General features: G+C 41.2%; 1 protein-coding gene across 2 annotated transcripts in view; it reads right to left on the bottom strand.

Moving 5' to 3' along the window:
- Positions 1-23,145, bottom strand: part of GRIA4 (glutamate ionotropic receptor AMPA type subunit 4) — a 240,367-nt gene that overhangs the window by 4,984 nt on the left and 212,238 nt on the right. Inside the window, exons 14-15 of one of the 2 annotated variants that reach the window (XM_056329584.1) lie at positions 12,520-12,634; positions 2,730-2,864 (exon numbers count right to left, since the gene is read on the bottom strand). In XM_056329584.1, the coding sequence (XP_056185559.1) occupies positions 2,730-2,864; positions 12,520-12,634 (250 nt within the window). Of the gene's footprint in view, positions 1-2,729; positions 2,865-5,119; positions 5,235-12,519; positions 12,635-23,145 lie in introns of both variants that reach the window. The other variant, XM_056329585.1, reaches the window with a different exon arrangement.

Genomic DNA, 23,145 nt, shown 5'->3' with positions numbered 1-23,145 from the left:
TGCCAGCTAACAGGCATGAACAGGTGGCATAGTCACCCTGTACAGAGCATGGCACACAGGTAACCCCTTGCTGCCTGTGTGGCCGGGGATGGCCATGTATCACCAGGAGAGGATGACTGGACCTTTGCCATCTTCCACATACAAGCATAAGCATTTTTATAAGAAGTTCACATGCTGAAATTTCTCAGGTAAATATTACGGTAAATAAATAGAATTAGAATTTCAGAAGTCTATAAATATTTGCTTGAAATCCTAGTTACTTCTATGTTTTCCTGAATTTTAAAATGTCTGCACCCTAAAATGTTTTTAAGAGATTATCAGAAGTTTTGACTGACCCAAACATCAATTTTCAATAAAATAAAATGCAATGTGTGCATTTTTTATACCTTTTTTCCTGTAAGAACTCATGCCTGTGTTGCAACAAGTCCCACAAAAATCAAAACTTTAGGGAAACATACTTATGATCTTTCCTTAAAAAACAAAACTCAGCCCTAATTTTTATTCTAAGAAAAGAGGAAGTCTAAAACAAATTCTGCAAGTATAAATCATAGTGTTTGTTGCACTGGAATCACAGAGCTGGGTAGGAGCTCAGGAGATTGTCAAGTCATGCCATGTTTAGCATACTAAGCCAGTGTGGGTCAGGTCAGTATTTCAATGAATGCTTTGGGTTTTTGTTTGCTTTCTTTAAGACTGTGTCTTGGATGCACTGCATGCTGTACACTTATTAAGGAAAGTTTTCTGGAAATCTTACTTTTATACCAGACTGGGGACACCCTCAGTTGTGGGCACATGACTAAAGAATTTGAAGGAAAAAGATCTCTTCATTTGCATTTTGCACATTTACTTGCACAGGATTATTTCCTTTTAAGACCCTTATTACTGACAGTAGGAAGTGAACTTGGGAGAGCAGTATTAGCATCTGGAAGTCCTGATTCCCAGTTCACAGTAATGAACACTAGCTTGTACCCTTGGAGTCCCCCTGACACCTACTATGCCTCACATTTTCACTAGGGGACAAAGTGCATAACTAAGACTTTTTTTTTTTTTTTTTTTTTTGACATGGGAAAATTAGGCAGCTCTGTTACAAATAAAATATATCCAGGGTCATGACTTCTTGTACAACAGGGAACAAAAGAAAACTACACAGTGACAGTATGTTTGGGATAGTTTCCCAGCCAGTGTATGCCAAGCCCCCTCCCTCGCCCCCCGAGAACCCACCTATTCCTTGCAGCGCTCCAGCTATCATGCTCAAACACCATTCTCTGCTCACTCTGTGTTTGCTCTGTACTGTATGGTTCGGTATTGTACCGGCTGTGCCATTAGACTGTAAGCTCCTCGGGACAGGGACCTGTTATGTGTTTGGTACACTTCACCTATTGTACAGCGCCGTGTGCTCCAGCGCTATATAAATAATAAATAAAAAATAATAATTGTATCTCCAGTTGTTTCTTCCAAAACTTTTTCTAGGTGGTGACATAAAAATTATGTTCTTCAGCTCCTTTCCCTAAATTTTTTTTCTTACTTCCACTGTAGGGATGGCTCAGTTATTTCAGGAAAATGTAGCTCAAGCTCTTTGTTAATAGAGGAGACACGTGGCTTGCTATTTGCAAGGGCAAGGGAGCTCTAGGTAGCACAAAAGGGCAGGGTCCTAGCTGCACCTTCACTTACAAAGCAGCCAGTATAGCTTGGGAACTACGTAAAAGTTATATTTGGAAGCTCAGCTTGCTGCTACGTGCCGTTTCCACAGGTCAGATTGTTGATTTGTCTAATGATTAGTTGGCAAGGTACTCACTGCATGGATGAGAAGAAGTACATTAGTAAACTGTCCCTACATGCCTGCTCAGGGGAACTATGCGGGATACAGCTTGGCGACATCAGTGGTTCAGTCTCTGAAATCACTGTGCGAACATTCAAAATACACTAGTCCTGAGCTAGGTAAGGGGGCATGTTTCTGCAAGCTGAGGATGATAATCAAGGTCTGTTCACTGGTTAGTGACTTTTTGTGGTTATTATAGCGGGCAAAGGTTGACCTGAAGCAGGATATTGTGAAAAAAATGCCACACAGCATAAAACACGTATCAAAGGCAGGGTGAAGGAATGGAGTGGGGAGGAGGGAGAGAAGGTAAAACAACATTTAGACTTCTTGTAACAGTGCCTTGTCTTCCGTTACGTTAACTATGGTTCAGTGACGTTGCCTATCCTAAATCTGGATTATAACGAAGTTAGGGCCAACACTGAATGATAAAGGCTTGCAGCAATTTGTCACTAGTAGGGTGCAAACCTTTAGGAAAATAGAATGGCCAATCAAGTAATTAAACACTGGCCCTCTGAATATGTGTTTTATGATTTCAAACAGTTGTCATCTCCCAAATGATTCGACAACATTGAGTAGTTAAAAATGTATTTTTATGTTAAAAATTCCTTGCAATGCAGATGTCTATTAGCAACATAGAATAGTATACTGTACATCTGCAGCCAAAAAAACTGAACCACTTTGCAGTGAAGTTTTCCAAAATATAAAGCTCTGTTCAGAAGCAAGCACCACTAGACAGACATGTCACAACACTGCGTTACAAGATGCATCACCCACTCACTGTAGTAGGCCCTAAGTCCTACCCCTAAATTTTAATACTTTCGGTTCCATATACGTTGTAACCTTCTCTATAAGTTGCTAAATTCTGGGTATTCTGCGAGGAAGTTGGGTTAAAAGTCTGTGCACTCTTTGCCACCTTCATTCGTTTCGCCTCTGCCCTGGACTTGTAACAGAACTCTATCAAAGCCACCAGCATTGCCAAGCCCAAGCCTCCAACCAGAATGTAGAAGACTCCAGCAACGTTGCTGAGACTCAAGGCACTCGTCTTGTCCTGGGGAAACAGAAGCGACACAGTTAACCCTGGAAAAGAGACCCCCAGGAGCACAAGCTACACATTCAAACATTGAAAATAGAAATAAATAACGATGTTTAGCTGAAATTAAATGACAGTTGTTTACATACTTCTCACAACATTTGACCTATCTGGATCTATAAAGTAATTTTTAAGTACCTAGTTTACCTGGTTGGCATATAAAATATTAGAAGTACATTGCCAACATATCAGGTTGTCACTGCTTGCTTACTGCAAAGCATTACTTCCACTAAGTGGAGAATTAAACAATGACATGTCTAGCTCTCTTTAGGGGACATTTGAGCACTGATCTGAAACTGCATTTACGTAAAGGTCTTTAAAAACTTTGGAATCCAGAAACCCATTTATATCAGACAAGACTCTGCTTGATCTTTCTTACAGAAACAGTAATTGTACTTGTGGTAGGCGTTGCTGTTAATTTAAAAGATCCAGACTGAGTTTCTGATACTTAAATGACAGGTGAACATAACATGTGAGGCTTAAGTTATTTCTTTGAAGAAACACTTCCCTTGAAAGTGCACGCTACACCATACACATAGTGATATATTTGCCTCTTACCTATTACTGTATTTTGTTTCTATTTTATTATAGATACAGTTCTTGAACATGCCCATGGACTACTAAGGCTCAGTAACAGTATATTTTAAAATAGCAATTTATGATATCTTACACATTATTTGTAATTTAGACAACAGTGAGACCTTTCTTTACAAACTATTAAAAATACATAATTTTATAAATGATGACCTTCTTGGACATATTGTAGTAAATAACTATTCTATGTTTCTCTGTACTTCACTGCTTAGTTATGAATCATAATTTTTTATTTGAAATCAATGTGCATTTTTAGCACAGTTTTCAAGGAACTCTCTCAGAATTGACTTCCATATACTATACCGTACGCCTTAAGATACTTATAAAGCTTTATTCTTATGCAGGCTATATAATCTTTACCTATGGTAAAGAGCATACTTAACTTTTGATTGTAATCTCTATGAAATTTTAACTTACAAAGAATGCAAAATATTTGGATGTTTAATTTAAAGAGGCACTATTTATTGTGTAATCAGTACATTAGCACAGTGTCAATTCCCACAGACATATAGAGGTTTCTGGGGCTTACAGTTGAGTTCTGCTTTGCTTGTCTCTTTATTGCTGGCTAAGGGGACTCTGAATATCTTGGAGGGGACTGTGTTCCTCTAGTGGCAATTGCTAACAGGGTGCTTGCAAACAAGGAGGAGGCAGGGCTGAGAAAGACCTGACCTAACGTACATGGTGGGTTGAGGCTTTCTCAGCTGTCATTTATAGGAACTTTGCCATCCCCTTAACTGGTTTTCACTCCTTACTCCAAAGCACTTGCCAGAAAAAGCAAAATGTGTTGGCAGTTTGCTTCCTGGGCTAATTTTACCCGCTGTCCATCAGGCTAACTCTCAGGGCACGCAGGCAGTCACTGCCCATCACGCTTTCCTTTCAGCTGTGCACAGCACGGGCTGGCACTGAGACAGGCACTGTGAAGAAATTTAAGACTTCCCAAATACAGGGCTGGCACTGACTGTGGCGCTTCCCAGCCATCAGAAAACACCTGCTCCTGTGTTTGTCCACAAACAGAGAGAAATAGAGAAGGCTCCACTCCCTGGAGCCGTCAGGATTGCTGTTTGGGAATGGACTAGGGTAAACACTGGAAGCTGTAGAAAGCTATTAATTATCAAAGCCTCTCACTTCAAAGCTCAAGTTAAATCTTCCTTGGCTTCTCAAGGAGCCAGGGACCTTCCCAAAGGCAGCCAGGCACAGCCACCCTGGGCAGCGATGAGGCAAACCTTCCCGCTAGTGTTTCAGAAAACTGCGGAGCGAGCCAGCTCCAAAAGGAGAAGGCGTGAAGGGGCATTTCCTAAGCAGTGAGTGGGAAAGTCCACCCACCCCCAGGCAGGAAGGAAACGACTAACCCAAGCTGTCTCCCTCAAACCCCCAAAATTGCCTTGTGACTCCTCAACGGATGCCCTAAGTATGTAGGACGACGTTTGGTGATTTACATCACTGAAGACTTTAAAAAGCAATAGTGCTTCTTTAAATTAAAGTGTGACTTCCATCAATATGGGGCAAAGCTGATTTGTTCTTTGTCTACAGCTGCTTATTTTATTTCTAAGTCATTTTGTTTATTACTTCCTTTACTGCTTTGTGAACACGATAGTAGGTCCCGAACTGCAGCGACTGACCTTACTTCCAGAGTCCTTGGGTCCACATTCACCTTTATCGTACCACCATTTGTTTTTCAGCTTGTCTAAGACGCCTGCCTCACTGAGTTTCAAAACGGCAAGGTTTACAGGAGTTCTTCACGTGGAAAATAACATAAATAACATTATATATGTTATTTTATGTTATTCAAGTAAAACTACATAGAATCGCATTGCAAAGTGACAGAGCAGAGGCCACAGTGGGTGCTATGTCATGTACTGTTGGCCCAGGTTTAGAGACAGACATATGACCGGGACCTGCTCCATCGCTTTAGGTAACAGGCACATACTGCTGGGGAAGATTTGTAAATAAATAGTATGCAATTACTGTGAACCCAAAACTATTGGCTTAGGCATATTAAACAACATACCCTTCAGAGACATATATAATACAGCTGGATATATGACTTAAGAAACATATTCATTTGTGTTCCTTGCTTTCAATTTAGTTTTAATTTGTATGCATAGAAACCAATGACTTGGCTATAGCTATTTCATTTACTGCCCTCAAAATTATTCTGGCAAGAAAAAGGAGATGCTTTGTGCAGTTTGTTGCCCATAACCACTTGGCACAGACTTGTAATCAGGAGGTCTGCATGTAGAGAACTTCGGGGGAGAACTGCAATGCCCTTATCCTCAGCTAAGAAGAATGTGACAGTCAATCTTTCATTTTCATTTCCTGTTTAACATTATTTTCAAATTCAGAGTTTTTCCTTAAATCTCCCTTATTCACATAAGTCTTTCATGGGTCCTAGGCTGATGATAAATTACTACTTGGAATATCTTCTCCTGCTAGTGACATTTGCTGTGGGTATCATAACAGAGTTTTAATATTGAGAGGAAGCCTTATCTGATGCCTCGAAGTCATGAACTACTATGGGTTTACACTGAGGTTACTTAAACACAGTGAATATCCTCAGAGTATTATGGTAATGCCCCAGTTCATGCCGCTGTACCAATCTGTTTTCTAAAAAACCTATGAAATGATTAACAGACTTATGTACTTTCCACTTTGAATCACTGACTGTCCAATTCTTAATGTGGAAAGGCATATGGATATCTATTTATGTGCAGGTGTGCATGAAAATACAATATATATCAGAGAAGGAGGTAGATAAACAGAAATGACATGTGATTGACAGCCTTCTGGTGATGTTATATGACATAGGACCTTATCCTGTGTATGCCAACAGATTCCTATGGGAAAATTAATCTCTCTTAATACACCATAATCCAAGCATTGCTAAAATGTTAACTCATGAATTCAAGGCTTAATAGAAAAATAACCAGTGCCAGCTTTAATCAGGATAGTGTAACTGAACCTGCTAAAGTAGTTAATATGAAAGAGAAACGGGGCTTGTTACACTCTGTAACCAGTTTAGCTGGAAACCCCCAAATGCTTATGTATTAATATATTTGTGCATGTTTGCATGTATATATTTAATACACAAATGAACCTTGTATGCTGCTCTTAGCTTTAGGGATCCTGCCTTTTCACACATTCTGATTACTCTTTGTAGATATACATCAAGGAGGGGTGATTTGCCTCACCTCAGGTTTTTTAACTGTAAGTTACGCTCCAAGCTTTGGCTGCCTGTCTAGGTGTCCCTGCAGTTAAGGGAAATAAGACAGGTACCTCGAAAGATGGGTTAGACACCATTTCCAACAAAGGATGAAGCATGCTGTCGAGATGCCCATCTCTTTTCATTTACTACTGAGGAAGCCTTGCTGCCTTGGAGAAATGAAAATTTTTGACAGCTACAGTTGGGTGACAGGATTCCCAGGTACTCTCCAGTGATCCCTTTAAGTAAAGGAAATGCTTCATCCACTTTCCAAATCCCACACCTTTAGTTCATACAGAATACTCCGCTTCTAGAACAGAAAATGCCTATTTCTTGACCTTTTGCAGTATTCAAACTTACATTTTTGTCTTCAGGCTTCCTGTCAGGAAGGTTGATAGTGGAATACAAGAGTCCCACAGCTATGAAATGAGTGGGTAGCAGTTTGGGATGCTGGCAAGTTGCCTGTCAGCATGATCCTCTGTTTGCTTCCAGTAGAAGTGTGAAATAATTAATATTATTTGGATTGCCATATCATGTCACGCATTGGCACTGAGCTCCTAAATCCCAGCAGTGTTAACAGTCCTGGTTAGGACAAAGATTAGGAACATCCAGGTACTGTTTTCACATGGAAAATCAGAAGCCTGTGGAGTTGTTGCAGATTAAAGTGATAATTAGGACTCCATATGAACTAACGAGACCAGCAGCAAGCTGGGACAAGTCAGAAAATAGATGTCTCCCAGTCCTTTGCTTGCTTTTTCGGCACTAACGGTTTAGGTATATAAAGCCTGTCACAGGCAGGGATTTTTTCTTCTTTGCAGCTGTAGTTCCTTTAATGTCTTCCTTCCTGCATTGTCTTTGCAAGGCAGCTCTCAGGTTTTCCTTTGGGAAAAGCAATCAATTTCATGCTTAAAATTGCCATGCTAACCTCAATATGTAACTGAACGCAATGACAATGGCCAGCAGAGATGAGGCAATTCCCACTCTTGATGAAATATAGCCAGTGATGTGTCCGAGGCCAGGTTGTTGTTCTCCTCTCCACTTTTTTTGCTGAAACACTTTCTGCATTAAGGTGCTACATAAGCTTGGGGAAATCTGTCCTCTGCCCCTCACTTTCTTACCTGCCCTAGTGAGGCCGTGAATGAGACATGGCGTGACCTTGACATCTCCCCTCAGACACTCCTAGCTGTGATGAGGGAGAAGCACTCCAAGCTAAATTTAAAATTAAATTTTAAAATATTTTAAATCTATTTAAATTTCCATTTTAAAATATTTCACACTTTCAGAACAGGATTTTTGTCCCAATTTAAATCAGCCAGATGCGATGGGAAATGTACATGGTCCAATATGAGAAGCGCAGACTGAGGCGCTGCAGAGTGGAAAATTTTTGCTTACGCTTTTCAGAATAGCAACATATGTACTCAATTGCAATCACAGTAAGTGACTGCAGGTGTAGTGAATTTTCATGTATTTTAGGCTTTGTTTTGTTTGCTTTTTCATTTCAGTAGGAGATTTTCAACAGCTCTCATGTGGGACAAATGCCCAGATCACCTTTGCTTTCAGGGCAAGTCGCTTATCTAGGCATCTTTCCTTTCTTTGAAAATATCCTCTGCAAATAAGCGTAATTTTGACCATGTCAGTCACAAACTTGGATACTACAACTTGTTACTACACAGATAACACAATCAGTTGGTGAATAGTCCCACTGATATTAAAGGGGGCAGAAACTAACAATCAGTATGGTCTGCTGTACATGAGCTAGAGCAATGTACTTAAGTCATATACAGAGGATAAACCCACCATTTAGAATTACATTTCACATCAAATTCAGTCTTGTATACTTAATATTACAATGGGAAATGGCTATAGATTTGGGATTTTTTTTCCAGTTGTTTAGTGATTCCCAGATTACTAATGTTAGGCTAAACCTTCAACTAGAGTAAACCGGCAGTTTGTGAAAATCAGTGTAGCTTTTCCAATGTACAGCTGCTGAGAATCTCTGTTGTTACATATAACAGGATCCATCTGCCTCGAAATCATATAAGCATAATATATGTGAAAAATAGTAACTAAAATTACCCCTTATGTATGGAGAAGCATTTGTCCCATGTAGCCACAATGCAAAACTGTTGTGTGACAGCACAGGAGACTCTGCTCTTCACCCACGTTCTTCAATCAGTGGTGGTGCAGCCTGACCTAGGTGCAGGGATGCTGGTTTTCTACCTTTTCATCATGTTCTCAGCCCTTCTACCTCCTCTCTTGGCTTCTTATTCATTTCCTCCTATCCTCTTATCGATCACTTGCTGTTGGAAGAGCTGGTTTATAAGAGCCTCAGGCTGGGTCTTGTGCTAGCAACATCAGTGAAACCACCATGCTTTAAACCAGCATTAATGAAGTTCTGAGTTAGTTGTGTTCGGGAACATGAATGGGCAATTATAGCATTTAAATTACAATACTGAGTGATTCTGAAATGAATATAGAATTTTGGTAGTCAGGGATTTTAAAAATGCAATCACAAGTATGCATTAGGAGCATTTTCATTACCCACTCATGGCTGAGCCATTAAGCTTAAGGTCAGTCTCATCTGCTGAATGAAAACGAAGGGCCACCATGTTCTCCCAAGGGCTGCCAGCAGAGGCTGGAGGAGAGCTCCATCAGCATGGCTTCACATGTTTTAAAAAATAACGGAGCCAAGTGGCAGAAACTGTGTTTAAATACCTTCCCATGCATCACATAAAATGATGATGGCATACAGTTAACATCTGAGGTAATACTTCGAAAAGCAATCAAACAATTTGGGAACCTCAGTTTTATCCTCAGGGATGACTTAATTACCGAGGTCACTTAAACCACAGGTGGTTCAGATAGGGCAGCTCTCTGAACTGTCTTTCTGAATTTTGGAAGATTGTTCCTTAGAGGGAACAATAAATGGGGAGGCTAGAGATGGCCTTGTAAGAGCACAAAATGGAGGTAGGAGAAATCTTGTCTTACAGAGCAACACAAACTTTTGGAGAAATGGTGAGCTCTCATGAAAACCCCAGTTTCTACAGCCCTCTGTACTACCATGAAGGTTTACTCTGGGTCTAGAACAGGGGTCCTCAAACTTTTTAAACTGGGGGCCGGCACGCGGATGAAGCGGCAGGCAGTCATCTGCGGCTGCTTTGTTCCCCCCCCAGCTCCCAGCGGGGGGGAGCGGGGGGGTTCTGTAAATACCGGGGGCTGGATTGAGGACCCTGGGGGGCCGTATCTGGCCCATGGGGCATAGTTTGAGGACCCCTGGTCTAGACTCTCATATTCTGACTAGTGAATCTCAAGTAGTAACAGCACAGTTATCAGTCAAGGCTCAGATGCTGTATTTCTTACAGGAGAAGAGGATGTTCTTATTCTCATTCATGACAGTAGGTAGCCCTGTAATTTGGACTGGAGCTGCTAACAAAGCTCAAGGTTTGTTCTTTTTAAATTTATACACTGAAAAGAAGTATTAGCTAGAGGTGCTTAAGAGCTAGTTCAGGACTTGTTGGTAGCTGTCAGGTTTACAACAGTGCATGGTGTCCTAGTTATTCCACTAATGATCATTTGCTAGCATATAAAGTTAAAATATTTAGAGCTCAATTAATTCAGTAGAAAGGGCCTTATTGACTTCAATAGATCAGATTCTCCAAGACTGTTCCTGAACAAGGAAATGGATTTCGTAGATGATAAATGGCTAACTAATACTTTGGGGAATCAGAATAGCTAGAGTTTAAAAAACAAGACCAGATGCTGCTGCAATGCAGAATTTGAGAAACATGGTAATGCCCGCTCGTTTCCATGATACGCCTGGTTCTACTGAACATGGGCAGTGCAGGCACATGATAGACCTGGGGCTTCCCAGGAGCACTTGTACTGCCTACTCACTCAGCTGTGCCTGGGAAAAAGTGTGGCAAGAAACAGGCCTGAGGTCAGATGAATGCTCCTCCCAGGCTGTGTATAGTCCTAGGATGACAGGTTGACCTCCATCATGTTCTCCATCCTTTTTTAATGCTGCCTTGCCCACCATATTTTCTACTGCATCTTGAACTGTCTGTGTTACCTCTTGTTCGTTTCCATTGGCAATGTGTTCCTTCCTCCCTCCTGCACTCACAGATCCTCCCTGTTTCTCCATGGACCACACTCCTTGCCTTTCTTTTCTACTTTTTCCCCTCACTCCTTCTTCTGTCACTTGCCATCACACCAAACTTCCTCCTTCAGCACTTCCAGACATTTCCCTGGTGAAGCCCTGCCTGTCCTTCTACCATGAGCTGCTCTCCTTTTCCTGCTTCTTGACTCAAAGCACCCGTGGCTGGTAATCAGCGAAAGTTAGTTAAAAGCATCCTTAGTTTGCTACCTAGCTTTTATCTCACCTTTCAAGCACAACAGGTTTGTGAGGAGTGTATTCTAAGAAAATGGAAGTATTTTAATGATGTGACTCTCTGCCTGTGACATTTTAAAAATATTGCATAAACACCCCTTCCCCAATAATGCAAAAGTTAGGGCTTGGGTGGAGCATATAATAGTAGCAATGTAGGAGATTTATGGTTCATTTGTCAACTTTCTTACAAGAAGTTGGTTTCTGCTCCACTTGCAGGCAAGTGCTGTCAGGCCTAATATGCCTAAGCACTTTGGAAGAGAAAACACAGACCATTTTTGAAACTGTGACTGCTGGCAAGCAGAGCGGTGTGGGGAAAATAGGTAGAGCAGCAGGATCGAAGGCAAAGTGAAGAGGATTAGGAGACCGGTTCTAGGTGAGTGCAGAACAGCCCAAGGGATGGTCCCTGAGGCCAGGACACAGCATGAAAGAGCAGGAGGACTAAAGGAGGAGAGAAAATAGTAAGAAAAAATATATGTAGGCAACTGTAAAGAAATCTACATAAACTGTGATGACAAATCAGTCAAATGTAGTTACCTATATCTGACTAGCTCTGTGCCTGCACAGCATTCTCTTATATATTGTTCATACACAAGCACATAAATAAATATTATTTATTGCATACTGCCTGGCATGGTAGGAGTATTTTTAATATCTTCCTCCTCCCCCACTTCACCATCTTTCACATCTTTGCTTCTTTTCAGCACAAGGCAGCTTCCCAAAAGGAAGCTGTGAGGAGGGAAGGAAGTAGTGGCATTGGCCATATGGAAGATACGGAAATGCAGGAAGGATGAGAAGCTGTCATCACCTCAGCCTGAAATTCAGCCTAAAATTCCTGTCTGATAATTTCTGCCTAGGGAAACACCATGGTTTTCAGTTTGCTGGTAAGACATCAGGAAATGTCAGTATGAAGATATTCTAGCTGAAATTTGTCCTTCTACTTTGGATACTCATGTGAAAACTAACTTGTACTGGAATTTGTGTCAATAGTGGATCCCTGAGCTGGACCATGTATTAGATTACTGCTAGGAGGTGGTCACACTGATTTTCACCCTTTTCCTTTACTATCACTCAAAAGTATTTTGGGTAGTACCATATAGTAGGAAAAAAGTCTGAGCTGGTATTTGTTACTGAAGGTTTCAGACTGCTCATTCACAAGAGCAAGCCTGGGAAAGGCTCATTACGATTTCAGAAGATGCAGGTTTCTGAAAACTGGTGATAGATCTCACAGCAGAGACATAACGAGTTCCCCTTAGGGCACCTAAACAAATGCAAATATTTTTGCTTTGACAGTAATTGCATACACCTAGATTTCAAATGCAGGTACCAGCAGTGCTGTGCTACTGGTGAAGCTGTTTCGTTGCAGGTAAAACCCCAGCAGATGCACCAATTACTTTACATACTGTTTACCCGCTTTTGGTGACATTGAGGCTAACCTTGGAGTCACCTCCCCCGCTGCCACATTCTCCTTTGTCGTACCACCATTTGTTTTTCAATTTGTCCAAGAGGCCTTGTTCATTCAGTTTTAAAACTGCGAGGTTAACAGCATTTCTTGAAACGATAAAACATATTTTGTAAGAAACTGCACAGCTGTTAAGATGTTAGAAGGAATGAGGACTTAAGCTGTTTATAAGCTTGATCCACACACTAAATAAACCTCTCATTTCCATATTTCAAAGCCCTTGGCAGCACAAATAATTGTGGTTACTTTCAAATGTGGAAAATGTGTTTCCAGCCTAGAAATGATTTTCAGAATGGCTTGGATTTTATCAAGAAAATTCTATCAACCAACCAAAACTATTTTTGCAAAATGGTGATAAAACTCTGCCCAGAATTATAAACAATTTACACAGATTTATTTGAAGCTATAGTTAGAATATATTCAACGTGGGCCCAGGCTGATTTTTCAAGCAGATGGGAAGATGTATTCCTATATACTAAAGAGGCAAAAATCAGATGGCCTACGCTAGATGCTGCCAGTCACTCTGTCACATTCAGTTTTGACATACAGCGTTTCAAAGTGATCCCGGGACAAACGAGGGGCTAAGGCTCCAGAGACAGGCAGCGTAAGGCAGAGCTGAGGAGGAGCACTAGCAGCCTGCACACTGACGGCGATGTCATCTACAGCCAGTCAATAGAAAACAACACACAAAGAGATGCAGGGAGCCCTGTCTGCCTGAAGCTTCGTCACCTGCTGTAGGCACATCTATACCTTTGGGATGGAGGCTCTGGAGTCTTGCTCCCTTTGCACAGTGAAGGATTGGCTGAAAGGCAAGACCAGGGGTCTAGCTTAGTGCTGTGACTCCAGGGACTGCCCTGCTATCCTGGGAGAGCACCCTGTCTCCTAGCCCAAAGGGCGCTGGCAGTATGGGGGAGGAAGGTGATGGTGGAGGGCATAATTTCTGGGGAAACCTGGGGAAAGTGCAGCCAAGCAGAAGCTCAAGCACTGGGAAGACCAAACTCGGGCTGTTTGCTGGGTGCTGAGATGCAAGCAGGTAGTTGGAACATCCTGAGGACTTTTCCCTGCAGGGTTTATACATGTTATGCTACCACTGGATGAAAGACCAGTCCTGCATTGCTAGCAGCGCAGTGGTGTAGGCACAACAGACTGAAAGGGGTTCCATGAACCTGCTGTCCTCCATCTCATGTTTAAGTGCTCTCTTTTTCAGATAGGAGAAACACCTGAGAGAGACTTTGGATCTGTGCAGGCAAAGGGGGGTTGCCAACATGAAGACTAAAGCACAGAATCACTGCTTCTGTATGAACTCAGGGCTGCTGGCAGTGCACTGAAACTCAGGAAGAAAGGGACACAGCTGGTCCTAGGATGGGGTTGCCTTTGTGCGTATTCAGAGGTTTTCCTTTAGGTGTGCAGACAGCATTAAGACTGGATGGCAGAGGGTAGACAGTATGGATTACCATACAAACACAAATGTAAGGCACTACAGTCACTATATGACATCTTCAAATCTGCTGATAACTAATCTGCCAAGGCATTTATGCAGCCCCCATCACCTCCTGAGGAACCGTTGCACTTGTTTAAGTGTAAGGCTCCTAAGAGCCTCAACAGTCATATATCCTAATGACAGTCATGGTATACAACTATATCAGTATTTATTCATAATTCATAAATGAACTTTTCTTTTCCTCTTTTCATTTTCAGACATCCCTAGTGCATCCACATCTATCAGACAAGCACACTCTTTCTGGTGGGTGTCTGCACAGGCTTGCTTGTGGATCTGCAAAGGCAGGTGAAGCAGGGGCATCATATCCATGAAACACCATTCCTCTCCAAAGGGAGAGAAGTATCTGTGAGGTGCCTGCAGTTAAACTACTGCTCTTCAGGGACAATATGTGGTTGAGAAAGATGGAGTTTCTCTCTCTGACTTTGTTTAATGGTGTCAAGATCTGTCTGTCAGGGCTGAGTGGGATTTGGCAAGAGCTATGTCTGGCAATGGCATCTTCCCCATATCAATCATCAGAGGAGGCAACACCTTCAAACCACTTAGAGAAGGGCTGGGGAAGAGAGTTCCTCTAGTGGCAGGGCTCTACGGCACCAGAAGCCACTGGGGTTTGTGATTCACCCTCTCTAGGATGGCTGCTTTCTGGTCCCTGGGGGTCCCTTTTGGTCTTAGAATGGAATTTTTTCTCTTACTCATTAGGAGAGAGATCTTCCTGGCAGACAGATACAGGCAACAGTACTTCACAGCTCATGCAGCATTCCTTACTACCCTGGCCTGTTTCTGGGACAAATGTCAGCTTCAGAACACACCTCCACTGTCTTCAGGTAACAGCTTTTCATATAGGTCCCACTGGAACTGAGACAGGTCTTTGCTGGCTGGTCATGAAGTTTGGAAACTGCTTGTGTGTAGATCTGACTTTACCTAGCTTCACTGTAGTTACAAGATCTTCCATACAGATAAAGTAATTGCTTGCCTGTCCCTGAAAGTGAAAATGAGAACTGCAGGCTGTAGTGGGAGTGATAACAGACTGCTCTTTGTGGATAAAGCTTTAAGGGGAATTTAGCAGCCAGGCTGACAAATGTGATTTTGTGTAAGTGCTCTAATTATGGTTCGCACTCCAGAGGGAGAGGAGCAATTGCAAAATTGGAATGAAATTGTTCGTTTGTCCATTTTGTTCTTGGAAGCGATTGCTTTTGAACCAGTCATATTTACTACAGATTTTTCCTACTCAGCTTTTAGTTACAAAGCCTATACTTTTAGCCTGTTTGCCCCACTCAAAATGGTAACTGTGTGGCCAGCCTCGCTGCTTCACAGACAAATTTCCAGCGCACTAAATGTGCGTTTTACCTTTGTAAGGACATTAGGAATGAGCCACAGATGAAAGATGATCATGGAAGCACTATGTCTTTGACATTTGGCAAGCATTGCTTATTCTGAAAACGGCTTAGACATATAGCTTGAGCCTGCTGTCTAGGAAGTCAATGTCAAAACTCCTTCCTTCAACAGGAACAAAACCAAGGTCTAATTTAATGCTGCTATGTCTAATTGCCAATAGCAATAACATAAACAGCTGCTTTGACAGTGCTACAGATGTGGGCAAGAGCAATCACTTCCATGAAAAATGAAATATATCTCAAGGAATACCACTAACTCAATTCAACAAGCCACTTAAGCTCAGTTTTATTTTAAACTGAGAAATCAGAATGGGAAGCCCTATCAATCAGTCTGTCTGTAAAAGCATCTTCATACTATTTCCTCTATGCTGTATTCTCTCAAGTATGAACACTAAAGCTCACTGAATTAGACAAAATCCTTATGCCAAAACCCTTAGAAAGTTTTTTTTTCAAAATTTTATCTTATCTTGGGTGAAGGTGTCAGCTGATAACTTACAACATTTTTTCAAGTGTTCCAAGTTGTAGAAGATGTCTACTTAGACCTTTTATCTGGATATTCTAAGATGAATAAAAACCAACTACATTGAAATTTTTAATAACTAATTTAAGTTTTCATGTTTAATTTCCATGTTGAAGGGAAAGAGCTTTCTCACTTACCAAATGTTCAAATCTATCTTTCAAATCATTAAAGATTATCAAGGAAAACTTTCCTACAGTCATTTAGAGAAGCTGCAGCTGGTTGATAGTAGTCCTAGGTTAATAAATAAATAAGTGAAACCCATTCATGAGAGGGTTATTTAGCTGGGTTATTAGCCATATCCATAGACAGTTTCACAGCACAATAGAGACATGGAAATAAAAAGGATGACGAAGTAAATGTGGATTTAAGCTGCAATCATTGCTCTGAAATTAAACCGTATTGTTTATAAATGTAACACATTATTGTCCTCATCATGTCTAGTAGGCCATGTAAAACCAGGTTAGTTTCACACTGCTTTCTCTGTTGCTTTGTAATCCAGGTCCACCTCAACGTGGAAATAAATGATTTCCTTCTGGTCAGCAAAACACAGAGAACCTTTGCTCAGCACTGCTGTATCTCCCACAGAAATGTAACATCCAGATCTGTGACAGGTGCAGTGGTGACTACGTTGAAAATTATATATATATCTGTGACATTAGAGCCAGGTCAGATGATTCATACTCATCCTAGACAGTGCTTCATTCTGCCACAGAGGAAGACATTTTGAAACTTGAGTATCCATGGCAGAAACTGTTCTTTCCTCATTAAAGCATAGGACTGTATTCTAAATGCCACACTTGGTCAAAACTCCCAATGAAGTACAATGTGTTCCTCAATAAAGGAATTGAAATCTTTGCAAGGGTAAGGGTTTAATAGTATAAAGCAGGCAAGCGCTTTAATGTTTGACTCTTAATCCTTGCTGTCACTGTACAATCCTGCCTCTTCCATCACTCAGAAGAAAACTGAGTCCTTGTATGGTATCATACGAGTCAAGCCAGTTCAGCCAAAACTTCAGCCTTTGGCGTTACAGTGGTAACTCACTTCACAATTACTTGAGTGCATGGACAGTGATTTCAGTGTATGTATCACAGCTTTTTTAAAGCTGCCTATAGAATTACAGAATGAAAAACTTGAGAATTAATCATTCTTACTCATTTAAAACCACTTTCCAACTCCCCATAAATAAATAGTAATAAGCAGTTTAAAATGCTACAGTGTCACTTTTTTGAGAAAGCTTAGTTGTTCCAACTGCAGATATGCCTTTCAGAGTTAGCAAAAGATAAAACTGCATAAACAGATGACAGTGCAACTACTCAGTCCCTTGAAAAATATTATCTACGATTCCAGGCCAGGATACATCATCTGCAACCCAAAAGAATCACAGTAGGGTGCTTGCCCAAAGCCCAGGGAAGCTGGCAGAGAGGTCTGCTTTGTCTTCCAGTGAGTTTGGGTCACAGCAATGGCTAGCAGACAACCCATCCATTGGACTTCAGTCCGTATGAAGCAGTGAGGCAGGCACTCAACATACGACCTGAACGCTATGGCATAGAGCACCGTGGTACCTAGCAATTACGTGCTCAACCACAGGAGGGGCATTTCTAAGGCTAATAGAGACACACAAAGGTCCCCACACCATGAGGGAATGAGACACAGGCCCAGGCTAGGGGACCACAGCAGCCAATGTCACAAGCACTTCTGGAAATTTGAGACAGCCATAGGGGAACAGCATGGGAGGAGGCACCAGATTCTGCCTGATGCCAACACTTCAAGCACCTATTTCAGCACAGCAACTTAGCTTCTCCAAGAAACCAGAAACTAAAACATGAAATGCATCAAGCCTGTTTTCAACAGCCTAATACCCAGAGCTTGAATACATGTAACAGGTAGAAAAGGCTGTCTCCAGCCAGATTAGACTTGAATAAGTATCCACAGTCTCAGCCACAGCTGCTTTTTGTTTAGTTGTTTTAGCTCCCCAAATCTCTGGATGCACAGTGGTTCATGGGATGAGTGGAAAGCACCACTCATCAGCACCGCTCAGCACCATCTGCAAACACAATTCAGAGGACTCAGCCTTGGCCTGAGCACACGTAGTGGAGGAGACCTCCTCCATGAATTCAGGTCTCAGATACCTGTTTTTGAATACTAAATAGCGTAAAAACGCAGACAGGTCCCTCAGTATTCATTACAACAAAGGCAGGATCTCTGCTGGGAGCATTTAATAACCATCTTTTAGGCAACTGGTAGAGTTTTCCCATGAAAACTTAAATGCCTTAGCTGTTTAAACAGCTTTGACATTTTCCTGAATCCCTTTCCTGAACTTAAGTCTCATAAATTCTATGTAACTGGCACATTAGATAGCAAAATACTTCCCTGAATCCCGGGCAGATTCTTGGTGAAATTCTGCCCTTATCTTTACAGACGGCGGCACTGTTGCTTCACTGCTCAGCGCTGAGGATGTTGTTCACTGGAGATAATGAACAAGCAGGATGTGCAAAAATAACATGACTCACTAATGAGACTCTATGTCCACAGAGACAGCTTTGTTTAAACTGCAGCCGTATTGCACAGCCTATCGTCCTAGAGCTGCTCGTGCCACCACCGCAGTTACTGAGGCAGAAGCAGAGACCCTCTAAAAGGCTTTTCACAAATCCTTCCCACAAGGACTTAAAAGCTTTTTCAGAAATACTTCCCACAAGGATTTGAAAGCCTCAGAAATTGCTCAGTCACTTAGAAGTCATATCACGTGGAGGGATGCCACCTCTGCATAACCTTAGGTTCTCTGAATGTATAGTAAACTTCAAATAAAGAGTACCTGAATGTTAAATGATCAAAGCACCATTGGTGGGCCATATGCAATGCGTGGATCAACTGGCAAAACACAGGGATTTGCTTTTTATTCCAGTAAATTCCATGACAACACTGTCATATAAGTTTGCTGTATATATACTGCTATACAAATAGTGCCTGGAAAGAAGTGGCGATCAGTAAACTACTGCACAACGGGAAGTGAAGCCACGGATGCGGTGGTGCATCTGCAGGAGGAGCTCACTGAAGGCACAAGCTTTCCCAAGACCACAGTGTCACAGCCTGCAACACATTGGCAATTGATGACGCATCCCAAGCAACTCAAAGCTCATTTTCCTCCTTGGACTTTGGACATTTGTCCCTGCAGCTTCCTGCTGATGCAGCCATCTCCCAGAGAAGCCCCTCAGCGCTCCTGGCACAGGCTGGAGGGGGTCCTCTCAGGACGAAGCAGAGAGAGAGAAAGAGCGCCTGGTGTAGCTGAGTTCAGTGACCTTATTTCAGTGATGTGAATTGCAGTTATTCTCTCATGATCAGCCCAGGTGGCTTGGGAAAAGGAGGCCACAGCTGCCTGAGAGCCTCCCCTCGCCACACAACCTAGTGCATCCTGGATGCAGCTGAGGATCTGTCTCAGACATAGTGACACACAAGCGGGTGTGTTTTTACAGCTTGTTCATATCATCTGTTCAAATGATTTTAAATGGGAAAAAATAGAATGCAACCTCTACCAAGCAAAAAATTAAACCTTGCCCGTCTTCTGAGCTGTTTATTTTAACCATGTTTTTTGAAAAGTGCTGATGGCAGATTGTAACATGACAGAAATGCAGCATAGTTTAAGGGTGTTTGACAATTCATCAAGAGAAATTAAGTGTAAAGCTGCATGGCAGTGGCTGAATATGTTTAATAAATTAGGAATGAAACAAGCACTCCACTAACGAGGAAGATGTAGCCAAAGCTTACATCATTCTATACTCAGAAGGCTTCAGAAGATCAATAATGCAAATATTAAAAAAGAGAGTTAATGCAAGAGCATTTTTACAAGAAAAACAACCTAAATTTTAATGACAAAGGGCCAACTTTGAAATCATGGTTTTTTTAAGCATATTAAAAAAATTATAGGAATCATTTTTGTACTAGGATTTATAAAGTTTTGCATGCTGTCATGCTATTTCTATGGAAAAATTGTATCCAAATACTGAAGCACAGTATCAAGACATTTTTGCGTGTAGCTGATAGTTCAAACAAAATATCCTTGGCACTGATAGTTTGCCCAGCATTTATGTTAAATAAAGAACTATTAATATTCAAGCTGTGAATCTTCACAATGCAAGCTCTTCTGCAGTGGGCCTCTCAGGCTTTCCTGCTGAACTCTTTCCTTGATGTATACCTGCTTATCAGAGAAAGGATGTGACCGGCCATCTCAATTGAGTGCCTGGGCCCAGCTGAGGATCCGCTAGGACAGTGGATGCCTCTTGAATTCCATCTCGCAAAATCCATGTACCCTGAGGAACTGACTGGCCTGTAAAAAGACAAAAGTCTTGCAAAAAAGCTATGGGCAGGTTCTCTGCTGCATTAGAAGCTAATGACATTTATAAATGTTATTTAAAAAACCCCTGTCCAACTGCATTTAAAACATCTCTTCCAGAAGAATATCTCAAAATATTCTACAAACACTAAGAATAAAGTATCTTTAAAGGAGCGTATACATATTTTTATTCTTTGTTTAGAGATGGGAAATATAAAGTAACGCTCAAATACTTCTCAATTGTGGCTAATTAGAATAAGTATAATGCTCTTAATTTAGCCATCCAAATAAGATGGTTAATTTCCAGGAGCACTGTGTATTTACAGGTTCTATGTATATCCTAAGTACGCAGCTTAGTTACTTGAACTGAGCTTTGTAAACAAATATAAGCCAAACTGACACCTTGAGGATCAGTAGGAGTTCCAATTAATGGGAGACCCACTGCTGCTAAAAATTGCCGTAGCTACTTCAAATTCAAAGAAGTTCTGACAATTTACATCAGCTAGAGGTCTGATGACTGTAGTTTAAAATACTCATAGCTTCTTTGCAGCAAGATATTCCAATTACAGTATGCAAACGCTTCTTGGAACAAGCAATTAAATATATATTTTGTTTGTGTAAAAACAACAGCAGTTGACCTGGGAAAGCAACTCAGCTTGTCTGCTTTACACAAGGCTTTGCTGTAAACAAAAAACAAATAAAATTGTCCCTAGAGTAACTGTTCATATTGGTTCAGTGTATATAGTCTTTAGTAGCAGCAGAAACACTAGTTTCTCCCAACTCTGAGCTATTTTAATTTTTACTAATGATGACCTAATCCTGTTCTCATTGACCAGTACCACTTTTCAAAGCAAAATTTTTCTTGCTGGCTGCAGCATAAGCAGGATTATGTGAATAGGCTGCTGCAGTCCAACACCTGCAACTCAAAATACATGTTTTAAAGGCTTGAGTGGGATTTTTCATAAGTGTCTGAGCACCAGTGTAACACTGTCTCCACACTGTAGGAATTGCTCTGAGGCTAAGCTTAGCCCACTGCCAACTGCCCTGAAACTCTCTTTCACCTCAGAAATGTTAGGAATCCTGAGCCCTTTACAGTGTTTACATTTATTGCCAAAAGCATTTATGATAGTATTTTAAAAAAGGAAATGTGTAAAATAAGCATTTTTAAATACACGCCCCTGAAATATTAATGCTTTTAGATGGATTAACATTCACCTCTGGCATGGCTTGCAGAAAACGTTTTGCCTTTTTACACCTTACGCGAAGCAGGTCTTGACTGACAGTTTTGCCGCAGCAGGGTGTTTAGATGCTCTTTCACCTGCCTCTCCAGTAAATCCTAAATTTAGGGGTCCCTAACTGAGAGAAAATGGCAGCACTGGCACAGACAGGTAGGGGTTTCATGGCAGAGCACAGGACGTGCCTCGGTGCCAGGAAGAGGTTCCATCAGTGTTGGGTTAGTACTACTGAGAGACAGGGAGTAACAGCTTGTGGCCGTGGCCACAGCAGTGAAGCTCAATCCCATCTCATACTGTCCCTCTCCTCTCCTGCCTAGGCTGTATTAGTGGGTCTCTTTAAATGACATTATATTATGTTATCCAAGCACATGTTGTTGAGGCTCCTTATGTCACTCCATCCGCAAAAAAAAGCCAAACACTGCAGTTTTCTGTCTGCACAAATTATCTATTTGTTTTTTAAATGGATGACTTGATTTTAACAGGATTGAAAACATAATTCATCATTACGAATGTTGGCCAGTGGATATAAATTTTCTTTTACATAATATCTTAGCTATATTTGTAAGGCATTTTAAGTTTATGCTTCCGAATGTCACAGAGTGACTATTTTCACCTAGAATGATGCTAGGAAAAATATATCTCTGTTGGATGCAATTCAGTGCTTACTGAATAGAAATGGGGTATGGATCCTTATAACTTTGAAAGTTGTTACTTCTTTATATCCATCTCATTCTGTTTGATATCACTGATGGATTACTAGACAGCCTATTGAGATTTCAGACTCTGGCCATGCTCTACCCAGAGGAAGATTTTACTACATCAAAATTTTCCAGCACAAAGCAGGTGGCAGCTGTTTCAGCAGCTTCTAATTTTTCACTCCATTCAACATGTCCCAGTAGTGGCAGAAATACTGTACCTTCAGCTGAGCATTTCACAGCTTTCATCCACAGGAAGACCCAGCCCTAGGCTGAATCACCTCTTCCCAGAAGAAATGTTACTGTGACCTCCAAAACCAGTCAGGACTCTGCTGACTCTTGCTACAAATCATTGGAAGTAAAATACCCTGTTGGACTGACTGCAAAAATTAGGTTTTCTGGTTCCTAATCAGCCCCATGTCTCAGTGTGCAATATAAACGTATGTTCTACTCAGTGGGTAGCAGCGCAGCTAATATAATAAATCCAAGATCTTTCTTAACACAATATTGAACTTATCTGGCGTTTTTGGAAACTAGTTCAAGTTTGGAAATATCTGAAGAAATTTCACTATCGCTTCTCCAGTTTTTCATTCATGCCAGGCTGAATCTCACCCTTTTTAAACATACATTGATAAGATGGGTAAGAGGAACTAAATTTGACATGGTCTTCTCCTGTCATTCTACTCCTTATGATATGTTGCTATATTTGACTCCTTGCAAGCAGCAAGACCTTATAACAGCTATTGATTAGTTTAAGATGTCACTTTTAAGATTAAGAAATGATAAAAAAAATCAGAGTCACAATGCAGTGACTTCTACAAGTAAACGTGATCAAATGAACATTTCTGCATGCCTTTTCCACAAACTACCTCACTGTCAGCTTAAGATGCTCCATAAAAGGTGACAGAAGTCCTCTTTCCTAGCTAATATA

Source organism: Falco biarmicus, chromosome 2 (assembly GCF_023638135.1).
Source record: "Falco biarmicus isolate bFalBia1 chromosome 2, bFalBia1.pri, whole genome shotgun sequence".
Lineage (NCBI taxonomy): Eukaryota > Metazoa > Chordata > Aves > Falconiformes > Falconidae > Falco > Falco biarmicus.
The sequence above is the reverse complement of the archived record's forward strand: the minus strand, read 5'-3'. Positions and strand labels throughout refer to the sequence as shown.